A 22014-nucleotide genomic window follows, 5' to 3' on the forward strand; every position below is an offset into this window, starting at 1 on the left:
TATTGCAAAATAAAACAATATATATATAAAACAATATAGCTTTTGTATGTGTGTATTACAAACAATCCACAATAATTGAGCATTCGTGTCCTAACCCACAAAGTTTTCTGTTGTTAAATTTTGATTACAGTCTTGTTCTAAATCACCTAAAGAATATAACTACATACATTCATAACTCAACACGTAATTTTTGTGGGTTATAATATTTTATTTTATTTTATTCAGAAAACTTACAGCTTTTCAAAAATTTCACTAAGAGTACAATTATTATAGAAACATAAAGCCATTTATAAAGTTTTCACATATAAGTAACAAAAAAAAGAAAAAAATATTAGTACACGAATGCTTAACAGCGTCGAATTTGTTTATTAAGAAGTAATAAGTACATGGAACATTATTGATATGAAAGTAAACATTTGCGCTATAACTTTCAGATGCTGAAGGCACCGGGGGCGCCGACCTTCAACGCAAGTTGGACCTGCTCAATGGCGCCCTTGATGCCGAGCGCGCTGAGCAGGCTCGCCGGCAGCTACAGTACGTCGCCCACTGTGAGTACCACTACTAATACTACTAAGTACGACTACTACTATACCTACTTACTATACCTACTTACTATACTATACTATACAGTCTGTAATAAAACTTAGTGATAATTTTTTAGGCTGTGTACTGTGTATGTGTTCCTTGTAGAGACTGTGGAAGTGGTAGCGCAGAAAGACCAAATTTTTTTTTCACTTTTGTATGTGAAAACTCGTGACGCTTGGGGCACTTGCCCATACAAAAGTGGTATTAAAACTAATATTATGCAATTGTCACTAACTTCCAGCTGGTTACTCAGAAGACTCAGATTACACTTCAGACCTCAACTACCCGGTCGGCCAGCACGCCAATTGCAGCGCGTCGCAGTTCCGCAGCGCTGCGCATCAGATGCACACACCGCAGGTGAGTGTCGTGACACTGTCACTCTGATGACTGCTTCACGATATAGCTGCCATCACTGACCTCTATAATACACTGGACAGGCTATGCCGTACAAAATGACAGCTATTTTTTGTGCTGATTTGAAGCGCCGCGTACTGTGAACTAATTACATAGAAAATGACAACCGCCATTTGCAAAATAGTAGTTCCAAGTACACTCATTACTGCTTTCACATAGCAGTCAGCGCCAATATGGCGACTTTCAAATAGGAACATTAATTTATTGATAGCGATCGCCTGTCCAGTGTATTATAGAGGTCAGTGGCTGCCATATATCCCGATATAGCTTATAATATGTCAAGATTTTACTGTATGACATTAGACATACATCTGTTTGACAAGAGAATTGACACGAGAGATCCTACGGCCTACGGCAAGTGGCAACATTTAAAAGGGTAGGTATTTGAACAAGAACTTTGTTTTTCGTTTGGGGATTTTTTTTATGAAATAAGGATGCAAACGAACAAACGGGTCACCTGATGGAAAGCAACTGCCGTCGCCCATGGACACTCGCAGCATCAGAAGAGCTGCAAGTGCGTTGCTGGCCTTTTAAGAGGGAATAGGGTAATAGGGGAGGGTAGGGAAGGGGATAGGGGAGGGTAGGGAAGGGAATAGGGTAGGAGATTGGGCTTTCGGTAAACTCACTCACTCGGCGAAACACAGCAGTCTGCGCAAGCGCTGTTTCACGCCGGTTTTCTGTGAGAACGTGGTATTTCTCCGGTCGGGCCGGCCCATTCGTGCCGAAGCATGGCTCTCCCACGTATAATATAGGGATATACTAAGAATGTCATTTAGCAACATCCGGTGGAATATTAAATATCGAAAGTCCTCAATGTTAGTCGTGATCTGTCTGTCTGGGTTTGACATACAGCGACCATATATTTTTTTTATGAAATAAGGGGGCAAACGAGCATACGGGTCACTTGATGGAAAGCAACTACCGTACCCATGGGCACTCGCAACATCAGAAGAGCTGCCGGCCTTTTAAGAGGGAATACGCTCTCTTCTTGAAGGTTCACAGGTCGTATAGGTCCGGAAATACTGCTGGTGACAGTCCGTTCCAGAGTTTTACAGTCCATCATCTACTTTTGAATAAAAAAAAACTCATAATATAATTTTCTTGTATAATTTCAGCGGTCGTTAGAAGCATCTCGTGAGAACTCGTACGAAAGGGAAGAATATCACATGCACGGCGACACGGATCCACTTTACTACAATAGCCAGCCTAGAACAAATAGGTAAGTTTATAAACAAACAAATGGCCTACTGAAATCCCTTCTAACTCCCGTTTATCCAGAGAAAGTCTAAATGAATTAACATGTTTTGATTGCCAAGTTCATTAGTAATGACATGACCCATACAAAAATACATTTTATACCTATTTTTGCTCTATAATGGTACGGAACCTTTCGTGCGGGAGTCCAACTCGCACTTGGCCGATTTTTACATACTAAATGCTATAAATATAATGTTTCAGGATAGAAACATGGTCGCAGATGCACGCGCAGGCGAGCGTGGAGTCGGCGATATCCTGGCGGACGGCGGCGGACTGGCAGTCCGGAGGTAAACATAAATTAATATTATAAGCTTTTTAATACTCATCCTACATCGCGCTATCGATGTTTTCAAAGTACGGTGATATAAATACGATAGCTAAAACTAACATAGATAGGGGTTCAGCTTAACCGTACCTATTCGCTCGTCCAGAAGGTCTTCCTTTAGGCCTTGCTCAAGAAAGATATAATTATCTAGTGTCTCGCTAGATATGTTGTCTATTCCCGATACATGGAAATAGTGTGCAACAGCCTAAGCTTTTTATGCATTGAAGTTACAGCATTGTGATGTGAGCTGTATGTTCTCTGAGTCTTTTTTAACTCATACTGCTTGGTCAAAGAGTTACTTAAGGGACTCGCCGCCTACAACTTGAAAAATCGTGTAAAATTTTACGTGACTGTGAAGGGTCATAATATTTTAAATCCTTATAAAATACGCTACAGAAGAGCAGCGGCGGCCGAGCTTGGAGCGGCAGAACACGCTGTACGATGACAGTATAGGCTACGGGTACGACCCGTACACCACCAGCACGCATATTAGGTATGTGTTAACCATATAGTCATGTTAGATATTATACTATCTGAGAAGTTCATTCATATGCATATAGGTAGCGGACCTACGTAACTTGGACCTTGGTCGCATTAGGGTTGATTCAGACCGCAACGCGACTCGTAGATCTTTTTCTTTTTTTTTTCATATAATGGCACTTCGGCTATAACCATGGCCAGTGTCGAGTATAATATTATGGCGGGAAAACAATATGCTTTATACAATTTTTTCTATATTATCGTCAGGTCAGTCAGGTCTAAAGTCTAGTCAAAGTCTAAGTATAAAGTCAATACAGTCAAGAAGTCAAGTCGGTCGATTCAGTAAAGTGGTAAGACGCTTTACTGAAACTTTTGATGGAGTTTTGGAGGGAACACAAAAGAGCACGTTTCTGGTTATTACATCACTTTCCTACACTTGTGCACGATAACGAATATTTAATGGTTAATATCCTACCAATATTACACATTAAAAACCCAGATAACACAATTTTAGGAAAATAATATAAAAACACAACATCACTCTTTCACTTTCTTCCAAAAACCTTCTTCTTCTTTTGGCGTAAGCCTCCCCATTTAGGAGTTGCCAGCGTCAGAGTTGAGGCGAAAAATGGTAGGTGCATTTCTAAATTTGTATGGATTTGACAGATTCGCAAGACGTCTGACGCAATTGAAATCTGTCAAATCCATACAAATTTAGAAATGCATCTACGCGTCACGTTGCGGTCTGAATTGACCCTTACGTTAAACACAGCTGACAGATCACGACTAACATTGAATTGACATAATTCAATCAAATGACATAGTTCCGTAAACTGCCTATGAATGAATTTCTTCGGTAGTACGTATCAGTGATAATATTTTAGTCAATCAATATGTTAAAACCAGCTGAGAGTTTTTTTAAGCATAACACTATGCTAATTGAATAAGTGGTACTACTGTAATCTGTATTGATTTTTTTTTTTATAATAATAATAATAAAATTTATTTAAATAAAATAGGTTTTACATGAGTTTTACATATATGGAAAACACAATCAAAACATCACTCAGTAAGTAGCGTTGGGAGCTGTACTAGTATAAACTGTGACACAGCTCCCAGCGACTTCCACTCTGGAACCATCGTATACAATATCCAATTAATTCAAGTTTTATTTATTACAATGCTTATATTATAAAGAATTAGTTATATTATTATTGCTCTCTGTGTAAGCCGTACAACTACATAACATATATTATTGCTATATTTTGAGCAAGTCATACCACTTTATTTATTGCTATTTAAGTTTAAATACATTCTATAAATTAAAACACTAATTTCCAATTCCAGGGACCACCCGCACATAACCTCTCAGCCGAGTTACGAGGAGTACTATGACTCGAGCTGCTACCCATACCCGTACGACTGGGACGAGTGCGGCCTCACGCCCACTGAGTACGAGAACTTCCTCAACAAGCGCCGCTCCTCCGTCGTGCAGCTGCCGCAGATACCGCCTAAACAGGTACAGTAGTCTTCCGATTTCGAGAGTTAAGGCAGTTCAAAGGTTGCTTCGGAAACCTAAGGCTGCTTCAAGGACCAAAGGTAGCTACGGCGAGCTAAAACTGCTTCAAATCTTCTTCCGAGAGGTAAGGCTGTTTAAAGGTTGCTTTCGGGCGGTTTTTTCGATGATTGATAACGTTTCTGTCAATATTCTGATATAAAGTGTGCAAAATTGTATCGGATCGGATTTTTTAATGTACTTATGCAGTATGCTATATACCTTTGCATAATATTCCCTTTTATTTTTATACAGTTTTGCTTATTCTTATACTTGCTCCTAGTCACCGGAAATCTAAATCTATAGCTTTGTTAACATCGAAGATATAGGGGGTGTGAAGTAGCCACGAACTTCTTCGAGAAAAATATGGTACGGCCGTGCATTTGCTAAAAAGATTGGCTGGAGCACTACCGTGCCCTAGATCGGTTTTCCTTGTCATAAGGTGATTTGCATTTAGAATTATTGTCTTAAGTCTTAACCATACTTCAATATAAAGTATAAGTCTGTGGTTGTATGGCCCACCTTGTAATATTTAAGATAATATTATTATGAAGATAGTTGACAAACGTGTAGTTTTATTTCAGTTACCACCGTCTTCCCGCTACTCTGACTACAATGAGATGGCTCCGTATAGACCGCGGCCGCGACGTACCGCGGCCAGTCTACCAGGTAATATTACAATTTATTATGTATTAACACAAATTGTAGTGGGTGGAGCAATATGAGCTAACAAAAGCATTGCATTTTGATCACAAATAGCAGTCATAACCATACAAACTTCTTGTTCTAATGAAAGAGCCTTTAACGAAATAAAATTTAACATGTCTCCTGCGACCGGACCTTAAATGACAGTTATGCTTTGAACATTTGATAACTCCTCTTGCTCCACTATTCCGTTATTATATTCTTACATTGTGGTTGCTTTTTCATCACTTTATTCTTAGTGTCAATTGTGTATTTGTCTCTTATCAGCTTTAGGACGTCGTAGCCGAATTGTTATACGCATTTATGTTTAATCCTTTTAATTGTATCCGAAGAAACTACATATTGAATTTAAATTTATTGCTTTCAATTTAACACATCCTTTGTGGGTATCGCAGATACAATAGATTTTCAATTGTTATGCGGCAGCGGGCTGCCGCTTGGGGATTGATGGGTTAAGGGTGTTTCCAATGTACCAACAAAAATCTATACGAAACTCCCTAAATATTTATTACAAAATTGCTATAGAGATCTACCCTGTAGCAGTACCATTTTTCTCCTAAAATCGATTATTGTAAAACATATTCTATAATTTTGGCCCTAAAATGAGAGATTTCCATTAAAGTTCCTGAAATATATCACTGCAGAACTTTGGTCCTAAATAAATCCGCGTTGCACTTCTAAAGACCCCGAAACATATGACTTAAACTAATTTGGCCCTAAGGAAGATCCTTGTCGAACCCTCTATAACTTGTATTAATTTTGTCCTAGAAGAGATCCTTGTGGTACTCCTATAATATGATAAGTAGCTTCACCTCGCTTTGTGTGTTGTGTAGCGACGCCATCGTCGACGCCGAAGCGCGGGCGCGCGTTGCCCGTGCCGCCGGGGGAGAGCTGGGCGCGGCGCGGGCGCAGGCTGCCCCGCCCCCCCGCGCGCGCCCCCTCCGCACTGCCCAGAGCTCACGTGCCTTACACTCAAGGTGCTGCCTGCTTTTAACTATAATAATATTATGATATCTACTGGATAATTGGTGATGCTGCGATGATCCATTTTTGATATTTCAACAAATTTGACAGAAGATGGTTGTTAATCAATAATGTTAAGCTCTTCACAGAAGTGGGTTCCATGTGTGTTGATATGTTTCTGCAAAATTGCAACGACAATGACAGTTTAAATGTCAAAAATGGATGTTTGAACGTATCGTCAATGCCCATCATCGTCATAAAAAAAGAAAATGGTAAAGTAAAAATGTGGGTAACAACCCAACGCTTTGCTTTGGCTAATTTCGTTTTTTCTGTGAAATATAAAGCAATTTGAATGTTATAATTATAAATAAATAAATTATTGTAGGGGACGAAAACATCTTTACTATTATTATAAATATGAAAATATGTCTGGCTGTCACTTCTTTACATATTAATGAAATACGATGTAGAGATTCTTCGATATCTGAAAATAGCATCATTTCTTATAATATTATCCAAAAATGTGCGATTCCTGCGCATAAATCAAAAGAATTTAGATAAATTATTGAATTAGAAAATATTGAATCTATGACATTCTAGTTATAATATGATTTTTACTAAATTATTGTTTTTGTTGTAGATTTAGAGAGGACTGTGCCCGACGTAAGTAGTTACGACAGCTACGGGTACCAGCCCCATGTACAAGACACTGCCACTGACTCCTATCAAGACACCAATTATAATACAAGGTTAGTTGAATTTTTATAGTCTGTGGGACTCTTTTCTCAATAATCTAATAATGAGACTGCGTTTCTACCGGTGCTTATTTAAAAAAAAATGAAATATGGGGTAAACAAGCAAACGGGTCACCTGATGGAAAGCAACTTCCGTCGCCCATGGATACTCGCCGCATTAGAAGAGCTGCAGGTGCGTTGCTGGCCTTTTAAGAGGGAATAGGGTAACAGGGGAGGGTAGGGAAGGAAAGGGAATAGGGGAGGGTAGGGAAGGAAATAGGGTAGGGGATTGGTAAACTCACTTACTCGGCGAAACACAGCGCAAGCGCTGTTTTACGCAGGTTTTCTGTGAGAACGTGGTATTTCTCCGGTCGCGCCGGCCCATTCGTGCCGATGGCTTGGCTTTCCCACGTGTGAAGAGGAGGAATGTGATTTTAAAAGATCCAATCAAATCGCTGCGCTTAGCGAGGGTATAAAGAACGATGCTATTGGTTCTTAAAAACATATTCCTTGCAACGCAGCTATATCGTTTCAATGCAGTTTATGTATGATATTTTGTTTTTATTTTTAGCTACGACGATGAGGGCATGCAGCCGTTCTTTGATGAGACACCCCACGCGACACCGCCGGCGGCGACAGGTACCTCTCATTTACTGCTCATATTGTCATGTTGGCAGCTCTGAATTTACTCTAAATAAGCGGGAAATGCCCTAAGGACAAAATATAACTTAAATATAAAGATAGGTGACGTAGACGCTTTCAAGGTCAGATTTGTCAATTATGGATTATTATTAATAATTGTAAATAATATAGAAACAACGTTTAAAGCCTTCGATGAGTTTTTACAGAATGAAGTGAGCTTGGAGTAAATTGAGAACTGCTTGACGGATATGCAATTGAAATCTTTATTACCATAATGGTAGTAATAGTCGTCAAAGATAAGATTTAAAAATACTGAATGTCTAACGTGAAAATTTCACATTATTATAGTTTTCATTTGCAGTTCCGGTATTCATATACATTAACTTATTGTACTTGAAATTGATGATAATATTGTGATAACATTGACGTGAATAATGAGATTTTTGATAATGGTTCTATGATAATGCTAGTACATAATATTTAATATTCATCAATAGTAAAACTTGAGAATCTTAAATTAACTAAATATTAAAATTAACTATAAATTGTCCGTAAACTCTGTTATTTGTATCACATATTATGTGTGCACTATCACTTTTTTACACTATACTCGTCAAGTATAGATAAAAATATCCGCTTTGTGTACGTCTATTTTTAAACACGCCACTAACCGTTTAGATGTCTAATATATATAATGTCCCAGTTATTTAATGGCTTTTACGAAGAGTTTGTGTTTGTTGTGTTCGAAAGATTGTTTAAAATTTCAGCTCAAAAAACAACGTGGGGCGATACTCAAACACAGGACAATACAGGACAGTTCTCGTATCCACCGAAAACGGAGGAAGAGAGTTTTTTGAAGTCTTTATCTTCCAAGATTCAAGCATTTACACAGTCGAAGACACCAGTAGTAACGACGAAACAAGAGGTGTATCAGGATCAGAGTTATTCTAAATTTTCTCTGTCACAAACAACAACAGTGACCACGAAACAAGATGTATATCAAGACCAAAGTTATTTAAGTTATACGCAATCACAACCGGCAATAGTGACCACAAAACAGGAGGTATATCAAGAGCAAGGCTACTTCAATTATACGCAGTTGGAAACGCCTATAGTGACTACAAAACAAGAAGTTTATCAGGATCAAAGCTATTTAAATTTTACACAGTCAGAGCCACCAATAGTGACAACCAAACAAGATGTTTATAGTGATCAAAGTTATTTAAATTTTACGCAGTCAGATCTCCCTGTAGTAACTACCCAGCAGGATGTGTACCAGGATCAAAATGATGAACAATTTGATACGTCATACATTCAAAAACAGTTACAACAATATGAACAACAAGATCAAGCCTACAATGACTTACAAAATCAATACTCGGAGCAAAAAACAGATTACCAGTCGGATTATAGTCAACAATATCACGATGATCAAAAGTCCCAAAGTTATCTACAGGATTACGACCAATATAATACAAAAGAAGACGCGCAAAAGTATGATACTTATGACTTCCAAGCTGACCAACAACAAGAAAAATCATATGGTGATGACAGCTATTTGCAAGACAGAAAATACTCATATGCGGATCAAGGTCAACAAGAAAAATATGACTTTCAACAAGAGGAAAGTCAACAGCAACAGTATGATTACCAACATGATCAAAATCAACACAAATATCAGGACGAGTATGGCCAACAACAATTTGATCAACAAACGTATGACCAACAGTATGAACAAAACCAGTATGATCAAAAGCCTTTTGATCAGCAGCAGCATGACCAGCAACCGTATGACCAACAGTATGATCACCAACAATATGACCAACAGCATTATGATCAACAGCAGTATGGCCAACAGAATTATGAGCAAGAAAATATACCATATCAACAAGACCAATATGAACAACAAAAGAAACAGGAACAGCAGCAACAGCAAGAGTACGAACAACAACAGCAGTATCAACAGCAATTAGAACAGCAAAGGCTGCAACAGGAACAACAACAAAAACAATTACAGCAGCAGCAGCAGCAACAACAACAACAACAGCAGCAGCAACAGCAGCAGCAGCAGCAAAAACTACCAGCACAACAGCTTCAAGCAACTGTACTTACAGGCGCTGCTACGTTGGGATCACTAATGGCAGGTGGTGCCAAAAAACTCGGAAGTTTCTTTGGAGCTGCAGCTGCAGCTGTTGCAGCCCCTGCTATGAGTCAACCACAGCCGACCCAGCCAACTGCGACAACTGCTCCAGTTACAAGAATAATGCCAACCGTTACCTCTACCTCACAATTCACAACCGCTTCAGGCCATCCTGAAACAACATCCGTCCCCGATGAGTCATCAATCTACGAACCTACTGTTACAACCACTGCTCCAACGTTACCGAGAACACCTTCTTTGAGAAGGCAAGAGTCGATACAAAGACCGTCAGTGCAGCGAACGAGGACATTGCCCGAAGCTCCTGATGATTATACTCCCGGTGAATTAGACGAAAGTGCCTACGAAGATGAGTACCAAAAGACTGAAATAGATCAAGTAGACAGAGCATCTTTGGATAGGTATCGTGATGACGATTTGGTCCATGATACGATCCTTGAAGATGTTGCTGCGGAAGCCCGAGCGGCGGAGGAAACTGCTAGCGTACATATGACGTCGTCGCCTGCTAAGAATGGCTCCGTGACGAGGAAGCCGTCAGTCGATAGCCATGTCAGCCACGCGCCTTCCGTTCTTGATCGAAAAACATCACAAAGCTCATTCGTATCCCAACACGAAGATAAAGTATCGATCTCGACGACCTTGGAAGGTGAGGAAATGGCATATTATTACAACTTAGAAGTAGTGAACACTTAATTCTCTGGCTAGTATATCTTACTTCACTTAGCACTCACCGCAAAGACTTTAGTGACTACGATTGGCTCGCTACAACTTTTTTGTATTTTATTTGAACAGCTTCTGTTAAAGGTAAACGTATCCTAAATTTTCCAAATTTTACAGCTAGTTTTTTTTCTTCTAAACATAACTTCTAGAGACTTCTTAGCGTCTCCAACGGAGTAATTTCTATTCCAGAGGGTGCTGACAAATCGAAAGTGGGTTTCAAAGAGGAACGGCAAAAGTACCACGAGGTCCCCGAAGAACAGGACAGATTAGAGCCAAGAGAGTCCTTTGACGAGCCAGCAACAGAGTACCAGGATGAGGAGCAGGACGAACGATTCGAAGACGATAAATTCGACCAGGAGGGATTCAACGAAGCCGATGAACAGTACCAGGATGACAGTGTCTTCAATGAGGAGCAGGGACGAGCTGACGAGGAACCGCTGGACTTCCAACCGGAGCAACCGAAGCTGACGCCGAAGCAGAGATGGCACCGAGCCTACAACAAGATCGTGATGCAGCTGAACGTGAGTACTTTTGACCTTAACAGACGCTCTGAATATGATTATTTTTTCCTACCTTTATTACGACTTTTAACATTTTTAATATATTTGAAGCGTCTGTATTTTTTCAGTTGTTTTTAATGTCTATAAATGGAGAATTAATAGGGATAATCAATGACATAGGAGTGTTATTCTTACTATGTATATGTAGAAGGCACACTTCTACATTGTATATATTTGATTAGCTGTCAATATGCTCTATCATTCCAAAAATAACAGGATTTGGATAAAGGTAAGTACAAAATATTATCACATTATTATTACTGTTTTAATTAAGCACATAGCAGGTAAATTATTTGATTACGCACTAAGATTAATAACAACGATGACTTAACCTTTAACTACGGCCATTGGCCTTTCTTGGAAAACCTTTTTGTATGGTAAACTATAGGCATATTTTTGGCACCAATCTGCCTTTTTTATTAGCATATATTATGTAGGTAATATTAGCAAGATAATGTAAGAAGTAAACACAGAATAAACGTGCTAAATCTACGGTCACTTGTGCCGAGTAGATGCAGTTCATTTTTGATAAAATACGTTATTCTAGTTCTTCATGTATATGAAAGGCACGGGAAGGCTTATATTAAATATGGATATTTATTTAAAGTTTAAAAAACTGCATTGGCCCAAAAGATAAAATGATATTGAATTATCGGATAACCGAAAGCTATAAGACATTATTGAATAAAAATAAAACCAAATACAGACTCATAATGGTGTAATAAAATTGACGATCGTGTAATAAACGTGTTAGCTACACCCCGTTATTTAATAAAAGATTGTTAGTCTCCGTTGAGAGCCAATTATAATACTAATTTATTTGCAATTAACTTTAAGTGGGATTATCATGTCTTCAAATTATTTTGTCCTACGGTTTCACCTACAATTTAAACCACTTTTGCAAATGTTTCTTTACAACATTCACATTTTCCTCATATTATTATAATATTATGCTATGCTAATTCAAACTTATCTTTAGCATAATAGATAGAAGAAACCAAACAGCAATTTTTCTGTAAAACTCTATATCTTTTTTCTTACGTTTTTTTTGGTTGGACTATTTTTAAGTGTGTTTCGTATAGTGTATTTGTATAGTGCATTTCGAGAACAAATGTAGCACAGTACGTCGTGCTGTGCGCTACATTCGCCGCTGCTGAGAAATAAGAAAATTCCATTACTGTGAGCACTTAGCACTAACCTTATTAATGCTCATTGGGTCTAGGGAAAATATAATATAGGGAATTTATGTCTATGTACATAAATTCCCTATATTATATTTTGCCTGTATTTACTACGGCACAACATTTTCCCTATATAGGGTATAGGAAATAGTTTTTATTATTCGTAGGAAAAGACAAATGTAATCCCAAAAAATAGAGATTTTGTATTTTTAGTTATTGTACAACAATTATTGCAATTTATTGGAACGCGGGAAGTTATATTATGTTTCTTACCAAATGAGTTAACATAAGGTTAACCTTTTGTCACTAAAAATATCCAAACTGAGGCTTATAGTATGTACATTGTACATATTATTGTTATAGGTACCTACATTGCTTTTTCGTTTCACTTTTCTGACGCGTTAGACAAGGGCAAAGTATTAACATGTAAAGCATGGGTGGCCAACCTTTTTGACACTGGGGCCAAAATTCGGAAGTAGAATTTTACCCCGGGCCGCACTACCAAATTTTATGTAATACACGTAGTGCGTGACAGTTAAGACTGTGCACAGTCAAAATCGGATACTAATTTTTCCTATTAGAAAGCAAAGCAAAGCAAGCATTAGAAATCAATTATAAGCAAAGAAAACACCCCAGTCACGCGTTCAGTACGTTATTTATTTATTTATTTATTTATTTATTTATTTATTTATTTATTTATTTATTTATTTATTTATTTATTTATTTATTTATTTATTTATTTATTTATTTATTTATTTATTTATTTATTTATTTATTTGTGTTAGGAAGACCAACAGCTATCAATAAAAATAGTAAATAACTTATACTAGAAAATAGGAAGCCAATTACAGGTCCTCACAAATAGATATACAGGATGAGTAACAAGTTCAAATATAACAGGCGCCACATACTACTAGGTATATTACAATGTGTAAAGTGAGACTTATTACTAAAGAGTCACAAATACTAAAATTTAAGCCTATACGTAAACATATTCTAACGTAAGTAACAAACACCGAATAAAGCCAATATAAGTGACAGTTGTATGACCAAACATTACTGGAGCAAGTATTCATAAAGCAGTCGCTTGGCTTTCACAATGCTAGTAGAAAACAGGTCTAAGTCTAAAGATTTAGAAATATTATTAAAGTTATTGCCTGCACGCAAGATAAATGAATTCTTACGGTAGTTAGTCGAAACTACTGGTACAAATATAGGGGGGTTAAATCTAAAAATTCTAGAGGGTACATTTAAATTAATTTTTTCTAAAATTACGGGGGAATCAATTTTATTGGAGGCAATCTTTAAAAGAAAAACTAAGTCGGCAACATCGCGTCTGATCCTGAGCGGAACCAGATGTTGACGTTTACACATTTCAAAATAACTATCGGAATCGTAGTGGATTTTTAAGCGATAACAAAGGTAACGAACAAATTTCTTTTGGATGTTTTCAATACGATCAATATAGTCATTATACATAGGATTCCAAACTTGCGAGGCGTATTCCAATTGGGGACGAACATAGGTACAATATAATGTTTTTATTGTTTTTATATCTTTGAAAGACGATGCACACCTTAGCACAAAACCGAGCGCTTTGTAAGCTTTAGATACTATTTGATCTACGTGTGCATCAAACAGTAATTTGGAGTCGTGGTATACTCCTAGATCACGAACTGACGTAAGACGTTCTAAAGGTTGTTGCTTGAGCGTATAACTAGTAAGAATTACGTTCTGTTTTCTCGAAAAGGTGACAACGCAGCATTTTGAGGGATTAAGATCGAGACAATTTTGGGTTATTTTAATGTTTATGTAGATAGAGCATATTGTGTTGATTTTGAAATTAAAAGAAGTGTTTAGTTTGCTTTTTATAGTAGGTATGATAAGGTAATTTTAGTATTAACTTTTTTTACTTTAAAAAAATGTGGGCTCCGCGGGCCACACGGGTGACCTTGCACAGACGGCGGGCCGCATGTGGCCCGCGGGCCGCGTGTTGGCCACCCTTGATGTAAAGTATTACTAAGCACAGTGTCGTTTTTTATGACAAAGGAAACGGAATAGTGCATAATATTATTATGAAAACGTAAACATCGTTAGCTGATATGCGTACAAGCCAAATATTCTTACACAAGTAAATATAATTACTTACCAAAAGTCTCTGAAACGTATCATAAAACATTTATATATTTTTAAGTAACCCAGACTAAAAGGGAGATTTGTGTATATCATTACTTAATCATGTATAACATACCGCATAAGCAAAAAAAAGTGTATTAAAATTAATTCTTTACTTAATAATAGTATTTTAAAAAGATAAAACCGACTTCAAAATTGTATGTAATTAAGAATTAAAATTCCCTATCTCAAAAACTACACAACCGATTTTGATGAAACTTGCAGTATTCCCTAAGTTGAATACGTGGTACAACAAAAAAAATATTATTTAAATCAGCGTACTAGTTCCGGAGATATGCGAACACAAACATAAACACATACATACATACACTTTTGTTTGGCACATTTGTTCAGACACTGATATAGACTAACATAATATATGAAAACTAGGCAGTTCTGGAAATATTACCTACATACAGATCGAATTCATAACCTCCTTTTTTGAAGTCGGTTAAAAACAGCGTTTAACTATTCAGCTTCTCTTTGTCTGTCATATTGTGAAGTTTTCACTGTGCCAGACGAGGATGACAAGACCCTAAGGGCCTAATATGCAATTATTTGCTCTGATACTATGAATATTTATTTTGTATTAAGTAGTACCTGCTAGAAGCTATACATACTCCAGATGTTAAACGACAACAAGAGACACACCAAGACATATAAAAATATATTTGAATCCGCTACGGCTTCCCGTACTAATTGGAGTTATCGATACCGACTTTGTTCTTACATCTGCAAAGGATTTCCCGTAACTTTATAAGATATCTTTAGATACGCGATCTCTTTCTTTCTATTAAAGTAAAAAGAGAGAATGCTCGAAAGAGGTGGTCCAAAAATATTTTATGTTCCTTTTACACGAAAACTTAACAAAGGGAATCGTTGCCTTAATTGGGTAAAGCAACAGCATTCACCACTATTAGCCGAACTATTATCTTCTTATCTATTTCTGAAACAATAATGATATTGAAATAAAGTTTTTTCATTCATCTTACATCTTAATAACATGAAAGTATGAAAATTATATTTGTAATCCGCAAAGCAAAATTTCTCTTTCACAAAATAAAAAATACTTTTCTTCACATAAAACCAGTTACATACAAAACATTTTCGGTATGTAGCACTCGACTCGTAAGTGGTACCCCGTTGTTAAGACACGACCAGCTCACGCCCGCTCTCAGTCGAAACCCCGGCTCTGTATCGTCAGGACATCTATCAGGTGATTGTGTAACGGAAACCGTCGAGGGCGCGTTATCGTCCTGCGGGCGGCCGTGGCATAATTGACTATCAATTCCTATGCAAATTAGTCGCGTTTTACGTGAGAAGTGTTAGTACACGATGGTTCGGCGACGGAAGTGCCAAGCGGCCAGCGAGGCCGATGTGCGACGAGACCAGAACTTCATGAATTCGGGGTCGCGCCTTCGGGTCCGCCGAGGATCCAGTCTGACGGACTTGGACAAGCTCCGCTGCAACACTGGGTCCAGTGGAGGAGGATCGATCGGGGATCTCATGAACATGTTCAGTGGTAGTGCCAATTCGGTGGGCAGCGATACGTTGGTGGCGAGAACGGTGCCTCTTGAGACGGTGAAGAGGAGTATTCCGCCGGCGCCGACGCCGCCACCCCAACCAATGCCGTCTCCTCTTATACACGTATCAAGACCGGTCGGTCCCCTCACCATGGCCCAAAGGACCTTGAGATTCAGTAGGCTGCTGAAGTACCAGCCCTGCTTCACTGACGTTCAATGGGTGAGTTTCCCCTAACTTTACCTTGTTATAGGCGATGTTCGGATGACATTTAATAGGAATTATTGACCTCTGAAAAGGTCCTATTTTCGGTTTATCGATTGTTGCCACGTTAAACTTTGACAATAAGAACTCTTCGGTGATACTTTGGTTCTTTATGATTAAGTCTTGTAACATCGAAAATATACTTCGCACCAAATAAGTCGAATATTCTTGCAGTCTCGATATATTTGGGTAATCGTTACAGTATAATTAATATTTTTGTTTACTATAACACCGGAAACTTTACCCAAATCATATGAATATTTTAATAATATTATGTATACAGCTATCTAGAAAAAGTTAATATTTGCTTATTATTTTTCTCTACTTAATCAAAACATCAACAGTTGGACATTATTATGTTTTATATCGTTAATTTCATACAATTAGCATGTGTAATGCTGCTATAGCATGTTTTATATGTTAAAGCCACTCTGTATTATCAATACGATATGCATAATCGAAGTGCAAACAAGTTGAACAGGATATCATGGCTATTAAAGTGAATATGTACGATAATTCTCTAATTGGGCGTTCATTTGCAATTTATTGCTTCATTTTATGCGAGTGAAAATATGTTATCATTAAATTCATTATTACTTATTAATTTGCAATACAAATTTCAAAGTTTGAACGATGTGTAGGTACCATGTTTACATACAGGGTCTCTGTGTAGATTACTTTTTTGGTAAATCGAATTTTTGATGATGGTACCGATACTCCCTGAATTGATATGACTCCTCTTCGTCACGACTCACTTATTAGATGATTATTATTATTTTAAGATGTTACGCTTTTAGTAAACACAATATTATGGAGTTCAAGAGAGTTTTAAGTTAATTATAACGTATATTTCGATTAAAAAAATTATTTTTAGGCTATAAGACGGAGAAAATTAAGAAAACTTAAAATCGAATTGTGCGAATTGATAAGACATGAAAATTTAACAATTCACTTAAAATAACAACGCTATTATCTTAACCTGCATATTAATTTTCAGTGCTCTTATTGTCTAAACACCGAAGTTCAGCGGTGGAAATTCCGCATGATTACGTCAGCAATGTCAAACGCATACGACGCGGCGGAATTTCGGCATGGTGTATCATCGGTAATTTAAAATACATTGCAGGCGGAATCAAGCCAAACTTCCGCCGCGGAAAGTCGGCATAGTGTGTTTAGATACTTAATTTCCAGCTTCTATTCCTTCAAGCGTATTTCTTCATGAACTTGAGTAAATATTTCAACTTGGGCATCTCTATGTTGTGTATGCACCTGTTGAAGTCGCCTATCACCTTCACAGAGTGAGTCATCATGCGTGATATGATGTCCTTGAGGCAGACGGATAGTTCGGAGACCTCCTTGAAGCCGTTGATGGCGATCTCTGACATCACCACCGGAAAAGGTGATGTTTCGTATAGGAACTGTAACAAACGGAAAGAATGACGCTATTTTTTAAGTGCGAAAACTTTTAGCGGCATTAACTTTTCTTGAGATGGGTAAAAATGTTAAGCTAGCGTCAGTATAGGTACGTAGTCTGATCGAAATATTTCAAGTGTATTTTTGCTGTTTCGTTACCACTCCCTCCGGCACTCCTGGAGTGCAACCCGTTATTTTGTAAACTTTAAAAACATTTTCTAAAGTTTTAAAGTATACTTGAGCTCGAGAACGATTGCACGAAAATAAAAGACACGGCTAAAACAGCATGAATCATCAAATATAGAACATGTCAATATAATATATTTTCTCTCTAGAATGGAAAATCCTTAATTGAATCAACATCAATCCAAAAGAAATATTTTCGATCACAGAGATTAATCCTACAGAAACATTAATCGGGAAAATTATATTTCTCCTCCGTTGAATCGGATGTTACTATAAGATTAATGCTTTCTACAGACAAAACTAATTGCGCATTTCCATCATTGTTCTATAATTGTCGTCAATGAAAATTATATTGTGACCGACCATAGTATGTAATGGCAACCAGCTAAAAGTACGCCTTGGTGTGCATTTCGTGGAATCGTTTTTTGGACTTGGTTACTCTTCCATGGAATAATATTTCGATGCCCTGCGAACTTACATCCTTACCGTACTAAAATAATCCTAAAAAAGGAACTTACCACAGTCCTCTCTAGATCCTGGCTCTCATGAGAACAGTTTCCACCTACTTGCTGCTGCTTCTGGCACTCGAACAGCTTTGAGGCTGAATATTTCTTCAGATTCTCCAACGTTTCGAAGTGGACTTGTAGTTTCTCTAGAAAGTTTTTAGGCCTTGAGATACTGACACACAATTCTTGGTCATTTGTACCAGTATGGCGGTTTTACAGGGGTATAATTACGTAAAGGCAAAAACGAAAATGATGGTCATAGCGCTCGCACTGGCAGCCCAAACGCGTGGGCGTTAATCGAACGTGTCGGATAAATAACGAGTGTCGAACGATTTGTTCTACAAAAATGCTTGTATTTTCAGATAGTAAAAAAAAAAAATAAGTAGGCGGAAGCGTAATGCCATACTTGTCGGGTGCGGCTTACAGCCCGCCATACCGACGCGAATACGTTAATTTTAATAAGAAAATTGAACCATTTGTACCAGGCTAATTTTTGCATAGCTAATCATCGTCGAGTAGCCATTCACGAAAATCACCTAGGTGATTTTCGTGAATGGCTATTCGGGCTAAAGTTTTTGTCATATATAAGGTACTTTGTCTAGTGAATAATAGTCATATTACTTGGTACCTTAATTCTATACCTTCTCATTTACTATGGATATTCGACTGTTGAAATTATCAATTGTAACTCAGCTAGTAACCTGAATACATAAATTTCATCGTACTTAATGTGTTTAAATAACTGGCATTCGATTTTTTTTAATGAAATAAAGGGGCAAACGAGCAAACGGGTCACCTGATGGAAAGCAACTTCCGTCGCCCATGGACACTCGCAGCATCAGAAGAGCTGCAAGTGCGTTGCCGGCCTTTTAAGAGGGAACAGGGTAATAGGGGAGGGTAAGGAAGGAAAGGGAAGGGAATAGTGGAGAGTAGAGAAGGGAAGGGAATAGGGGAGGGTAGGGAAGGGAATAGGGTAGGGGATTGGGCCTCCGGTAAACTCACTCACTCGGCGAAACACAGCGCAAGCGCTGTTTCACGCCGGTTTTCTGTGAGAACGTGGTATTTCTCCGGTCGAGCCGGTCCATTCGTGCCGAAGCATGGCTCTCCCACGTATAAATTTGGTAGTATTACAGGTATAACGTTATTGGTTTCTGAACAGATAATACGTCTTACCTGGTAACCTCTGAACCCTTTGATATCCTAAAGCCAGGCACAAAGTGACGTTCTCGTCAGCCAACTGCAAGTTTTCCCCAAGAAGTTTCACGATGCTCTCTTTACAGTATGTCCCGTTACGAGGTTTGCGATCGTGTATGATCACCTTAAATAATAAAAAAAAAAGAATATTAACACGCAGGTTGAATATTATAATAATACAATTTTCGCGTTTTCGCATTTGCGTTTTGCATTGCCGTTTCAAGATACACAAATACAAGAAAATTATATCAAAGCAATTTTACACCAACCATAGTTATCAGATCAGTTTAGATCTGGGCTGCCAAAATCCACCATCATATTGAAATCGGTAGCATATGGATATAATAATATAGTTTTTTTGTTAACGACAAGATAATATTACTGATATTAAAAAGATAGTGGATTTCAAATTTACCTAAAATTCAGAGCATAATACCATCATCATATCAAGAACTATTGTGCTTTCCAACTCCCTCTACCGTACCCCACATACCTGGAAATACATAGAGATCTGCTCCAAGTACACCGTCATGTAATTAATCGCTTTATCAGCCTCGTTTTTCATGAGCAGCTTGATCTGCGAGACCAGGGTGTCCATGTCCTCCCTGGACTTCTGAGTCCGAACTTGAATGTCAGCTATCAACGCCCGGTATCCATTGACTAGGTTCTCTTGAAAATCCGTCTGGAAATAGTGCCTCATAATAATATTATACGGTGTAAAAATCACCTGTTCGTAGACTTGGTCTTTATGCTTAGGGCCTGTTTCACCACTTTTTGATAAAGTGCCGAATAGGCTATTCACAACTTTTATGACAGATTCTCCATACTTCATCTGTCAAGTTAAGTGGTGGATAGCTTTATCAGGAAGTGATGAATGCCCTTATTGTGCTATTATTAGGACGTTTAGGCAGTAAAATAATTGTCACACTAGACAAAAGAATAATCCACTAGTCAAAATAATAAAAGAAGAATAAACGGTGCAAGCTCACCGTTTACCGTCATTGAAAAGAGAGTTACATCAGATGAATTTTTTACTTTCAATGCGATACTTGCTTTTCAATGTAGTACAATAATAATATGATACTCCAATTTCATGGCAATTTACTTTAATATAATATTTCAAATGGAAATTGAAAAGATAATGTTACGTAATATGAATTGCCGAAGGCAGTTTTAGACCCTCTCTGGTTAAGAAAATTGTTTATTAGACTAGCGGCCCGTAACGTGCTTCGTTGGTACTACTAATATATATTCTGTGGCTTTGCTACGTATAAAGTGAAATATTAAAAAAATATATAATGGACTTGGTTTGGATCATAAAGTTAATTTATACCTATCGGAACCTACCTACTTCCGATAGGACGTATATTAACTTTATGGTTTGGATAGTGAGCCCGTCCTTGAGTTATAAAATTACAACAAAAAGTGTCATGATTTTTTTAGAAAAAGAGAATAAAGCTTGGCTGGGGCACGGCCGTGCCCCCAGATAAAAGTGTCATGATTTTTTTAGAAAAAGAGATAAAAATATTTTTTAAGTCAAATAAAGCTTTTAAACCCACAACAATTGTTTGATATTGGTTACAAATTGTAATAATATGTACAATAATAACTTTTAGATTTTAATCCAGCCTAAATAAACAATTCTAAACGTAAACTGAATATGGAATATGATATAAATGGAAACCAAAACTGATTACCTGTAGAGTGGTCGCAATATACAAGCTAACCAAAACGAATACGTAGCGTTTCATTGCTATTCACTTTTCATTATCTATACAAAACCACTTAATTTTGATACGAGGTACCTAGACAACTTGCATTCGAGAATTTTGACAGGGAAGTTAGGAATAAAAATTAGCATATGATTTGCGGCATGACAAGCGCCATGTTACTCACACGCGTTTTGTCAAGTCCTTTTGGCTTCTAACTTTGCTATCAAAATTATCGAATGCAAGTTATCTAAGTACCCTGTTCTCTATATTTCACTGTAGCACTGTATATTTTTGTCCAGTTTGTCGCAATTTAATAAATATGCAATAAATGTTATCGTCGCACAGAAATCGCGTACTGAGGGGAATGCTTCTGTTATTTGTTTACGTTTCTACCTCCGATGGAACGTGATGTTATGATTAGGGTATGTACACACATACTTGAGAACCCTACTGATTTTAATTTAACTTTTACCCGAGTCTCAAAAAAGAGGAAGGTTGTACAATTTTAGTCGTCTCTTGTCCAATGATTATTGACAATATCATGAAAATTATAATTTTTGGTATTGGAATTGTTATATTTTGGCATGCTTAATGATGCTCGGAAAACTGCAAAAAGTTGCAAATTGAATACTATTTCACAAAACTGCAATGATTTCATTAGCTTTTCAAAATATAGTTTTCATTTTGAGAAGATTTTAACTGAAAATTTAATTAACTAAACGTTTAAATTAAGTTGAGCCATAGTTTAACAGTGTATACTGTAC

The 22014-nt window shown here is 37.4% G+C and overlaps 2 protein-coding genes across 7 annotated transcripts in view; one reads left to right on the forward strand and one right to left on the reverse strand.

Moving 5' to 3' along the window:
• LOC121734469 overlaps positions 1-16212 on the forward strand; it is a 131842-nt gene extending 115630 nt beyond the window's left edge. The window contains exons 6-19 of the mRNA XM_042125081.1: positions 435-548; positions 827-942; positions 2115-2218; positions 2458-2543; positions 2978-3074; positions 4409-4580; positions 5201-5285; positions 6155-6298; positions 6925-7033; positions 7590-7657; positions 8428-9405; positions 9796-10464; positions 10728-11059; positions 15784-16212. Coding sequence (XP_041981015.1) covers positions 435-548; positions 827-942; positions 2115-2218; positions 2458-2543; positions 2978-3074; positions 4409-4580; positions 5201-5285; positions 6155-6298; positions 6925-7033; positions 7590-7657; positions 8428-9405; positions 9796-10464; positions 10728-11059; positions 15784-16212 — 3503 coding nt within the window. The remainder of the gene's footprint in view (positions 1-434; positions 549-826; positions 943-2114; positions 2219-2457; positions 2544-2977; positions 3075-4408; positions 4581-5200; positions 5286-6154; positions 6299-6924; positions 7034-7589; positions 7658-8427; positions 9406-9795; positions 10465-10727; positions 11060-15783) is intronic.
• Positions 16213-17386: 1174 nt separating this feature from the next.
• On the reverse strand, positions 17387-21605 carry LOC121734385. 6 transcript variants are annotated; one of them, XM_042124974.1, is made up of 6 exons: positions 21506-21605; positions 21236-21309; positions 20032-20220; positions 19518-19662; positions 18357-18490; positions 17387-17657 (listed from the first exon to the last, which is right to left on the reverse strand). In XM_042124974.1, the coding sequence occupies exons 2-6, from the start codon at positions 21287-21289 to the stop codon at positions 17442-17444; spliced, it is 738 nt and encodes a 245-aa protein (XP_041980908.1). In that variant the 5' UTR covers positions 21290-21309; positions 21506-21605; the 3' UTR covers positions 17387-17441. The 6 variants fall into 6 exon arrangements, with proteins under 6 accessions (XP_041980908.1, XP_041980911.1, XP_041980910.1 ...); XM_042124977.1 differs by having other exon boundaries at positions 21236-21343; XM_042124976.1 differs by having other exon boundaries at positions 21236-21351.
• Between the last annotated feature and the right edge of the window lie 409 nt (positions 21606-22014).

The sequence above is a fragment of the Aricia agestis genome, chromosome 15, assembly GCF_905147365.1.
Source record: "Aricia agestis chromosome 15, ilAriAges1.1, whole genome shotgun sequence".
Lineage (NCBI taxonomy): Eukaryota > Metazoa > Arthropoda > Insecta > Lepidoptera > Lycaenidae > Aricia > Aricia agestis.